This window comes from Bidens hawaiensis, unplaced genomic scaffold (assembly GCF_021521415.1).
Source record: "Bidens hawaiensis isolate Kalapana, Puna unplaced genomic scaffold, B.hawaiensis_p1.1 tig00013244_1, whole genome shotgun sequence".
Classification (NCBI taxonomy): Eukaryota; Viridiplantae; Streptophyta; class Magnoliopsida; order Asterales; family Asteraceae; genus Bidens; species Bidens hawaiensis.
Window position 1 is genome coordinate 121,217 of NW_027492118.1, and position 3,023 is coordinate 124,239.

The 3,023-nt window shown below is 35.1% G+C and overlaps 1 protein-coding gene across 1 annotated transcript; it reads left to right on the forward strand.

Annotated features, from left to right (window-relative positions):
• LOC143543649 (uncharacterized) lies at window positions 1–2,462 on the forward strand. The gene is made up of 4 exons (XM_077035919.1): window positions 1–413; window positions 498–601; window positions 1,255–1,426; window positions 1,530–2,462. The coding sequence occupies exons 1-4, from the start codon at window positions 228–230 to the stop codon at window positions 2,091–2,093; spliced, it is 1,026 nt and encodes a 341-aa protein (XP_076892034.1). The 5' UTR covers window positions 1–227; the 3' UTR covers window positions 2,094–2,462.
• The last annotated feature ends 561 nt before the right edge of the window (window positions 2,463–3,023 follow it).

Sequence of the window (3,023 nt, forward strand, 5' to 3'; positions counted from 1 at the left end):
TTGTTTACAGCCCTAATTGCAGATGAAATAAATTTGTTTATGAAAGTCTAAATAGTTGCAACATTTAATAAAAACTTGTTTACACCAATAAAACTTAGAGGGCTATATGTGTAACATTTTCTCCATAAAAGCCTAAAATTTGCAACAAACTTCACAAGTCGTCACAAATAGTTCCAAAGAGTTGTCTTTAATCCGTCATATTTGAAGCCTTTTTTCCCATTCATACCATGGGAAGAAAGCTAGATGTTCTCCTTGGCCGGAAATTCAAACCCTCAAAGTTCAAAGCCACCGTAAACCTCGCGGTCTCGCGTGTTGCTGTTCTCAAGAACCAGCGTCACGCGCGACTGGGGGTGGCTCGGTCTGATATTATTCAGCTTCTTCAGCTTAACCATCATGAACACGCGCTTCTTCGGGTACTATTTATTTTATTTTTGTTACACTTTCTATAATTTAGTTGATCGGTTAATTCGGTTATGTTAACTGGATATTTTTAACAGGTTGATCAAGTGATCAAGGAGCAGAACATGTTAGATGTGTTGGTGATGGTGGATGGTTATTGTCATTTACTATTGCAGATGGTTAATCTTATAGAAAAAGAAAAGTATGTACTTTTTAATTTATATAATTATATTACACTACTATTTAATAAATTAAACAAATAAGTATCATCGATGGTTGGTTATAAACGGATAAATTCAATCGGTTATCACTTACGAAATTAAATTTTATGAAATCTGATATAAAAAGATTTTCATAAATTTAAGACGGGTTTCGGATACTCATTTATTTAGTAGTGTTTGTAGCTATTTTTTTTAACATTTTTGTTTTTAATTAAGGTAAAATGAATAAAGTTCCCAATTTTCAGATAGCGAGACTCATTTTACTACCACTGTTAGTTGGTAAATTTTTTAACATATTTTATAAGTTGGCATCGACGGTTAGTTACCGGCAAACGAATTATGTCGATAATATCCTAGTTTTTTCGACGAAATATAAGTTTGAGAAGAATCTAAAATTTAGACTGTATTCTGACGGTAAAATTTATTTGTTTAGTAGTGTTTGTTTCTAAAACTTTTAACATTTTTCGCAAATTGACAAATGAGTATCACTAACGGATGGTTACCCGTTGACTAATTTCGTCACTAATCACTAACGGATTTCTGATGGAATCTGGTAAATTAAAAATTAACAAATTATGTGTTTGGTACTTTTAATTCCTAAACTTTTTTAACATTTTGTGTAAACTTACATCAGGGATTGTCCAGATGAGCTAAAAGAAGCAGTATCAAGCTTGCTATATGCCGCTCCGAGATGCGGGGAGTTCCAGGAGCTTCAAGAGGTTCGGGAAATCCTCATGTCTCGTTATGGTAAGGACTTTGCGCAAGGTGCTATGGAGTTACGAAGTAACTCCGGAGTTAATACTAGAGTAAGAAAACAAAATGTTATTAATCATATCATATTATATCATATCATTTAATATGTTCTTTATATCGAATATTCAAAATTAAACATGTTCTTGATGGTTTTAGATGATACAAAAACTATCCCCGCGACAATCGAGCTTGGAAACCCGAATGAAGATTTTAAACGAGATTGCAGCCGAGAATGGTGTAGTTTTGAAATTGGAAGATTCGTCTCCGGTGGTTGAAGAAAAATCAACGAAAAGCGGGATTGCAAACGATTTGATCGATGAAGTGTTGAGTTTTTCTGAATCTAGAAAGGGGAAAAAGAAATATAGGGATGTAGAGGACGCTGCACAGGCCGCGTTTGAATCTGCGGCCTATGCAGCAGCAGCCGCTAGGGCGGCAGTGGAGCTGTCGAGATCAAGATCTTTTGGGTCTGATAATCCCGACAGCACCAATTCTCGGCCAAGAAAAGTACTTGATTCCAACCTGGAAAAATCGAAACTCGAAATGAAAGATAATGTGGTTTTTGATGAAAGTGACAATGAGATTGAGAATGAAATTAGTTATTACTCATCATCAAAACAAGTGGAGAATGAAATAGGATTTGAGGAAGAGATGAAGATGCAACCGCTAGATTTGACGAGGAGGCCGATGTCGGTGAGGACTAGACGAGTGTATGGACGGTAACGAGTGAGGGTGTTCATGATTTGGTTTTTGGTATGATTTTTTTTCCTTTCTGGTTTGATTGTGTAATAAGATTATAACTTTTGTACTTTTTTTGCTCTATGCTTTGGCTTTTGAGGGAGTGATGTGGTCTTTTAATGTAGATTATTTTTTAAATATACATTTTGTAGTTACTATTTGCCAAAGTTGATGTCATTTGGTCATATATTCGTTTGACAAAGGGTAGTAATTTGATTTTGGTGGTAATGATTAGGGTAGGCACGAGCAAATGGTATCGAACTAGTATCGTATCGGTACCGAATTGGTTATCAATTCGGTACTGATTTTTGAGGTTTCGGAATTGGTATGGTACCAGTACTTTCTTGAATTATTGCCTTCGGTGCAGGTACTTTTAAAAACAAACGTGTATGCTATATATTTAAAGTTTTTAACTATTGGTTATCAATATAATTAGGTTCAGTTAGCTTTTAAGACATCTTCAAACTCGATTATTAGACTAAGTGTAATAGTATAACGCTCAAGGCAATCTCATCAATACAAAGGCGTCAAGGGTGTTAAGCACCATTACACAAAGGGTGCTAAGAGCTTTAAGGGAAAGCCTGTGATTGTGTGAACAGGCGTTGGATAGATGAAAAGCTGCAAAAGTTTTGGGTCGATCTAGAGTAGTCAAGTGAATTGGTTATGTAATGAGACGCCAATCCACTACACTTTTAGTCCTTTTCCAGGCAGGCTCCAGGGTCTCTTAGATCTATGTTTATCCCGTTGTACGCGAAAGAAAAATATTATCAACATACATATGTACTTACGTAGCGACAAATTGTGTCACATTCTGGATTTACTAGTAATTTTTGCATTGAATTAATTACTAATTAAGTTATTTAGTGTTAGTTGTATCTAATTTGACTAACGAGGTTAGCCAAATATTCAATAATG

What these genes read in the sequence shown, in the direction of transcription:
- LOC143543649 (XM_077035919.1), top strand. Translation starts at nt 228, where the DNA reads ATGGGAAGAAAGCTAGATGTTCTCCTTGGCCGGAAATTCAAACCCTCA. An exon ending in ATGAACACGCGCTTCTTCGG is followed by an intron (nt 414 to 497) that starts GTACTATTTATT and finishes TATTTTTAACAG; the next exon opens with GTTGATCAAGTGATCAAGGA. An exon ending in AATCTTATAGAAAAAGAAAA is followed by an intron (nt 602 to 1,254) that starts GTATGTACTTTT and finishes AACTTACATCAG; the next exon opens with GGATTGTCCAGATGAGCTAA.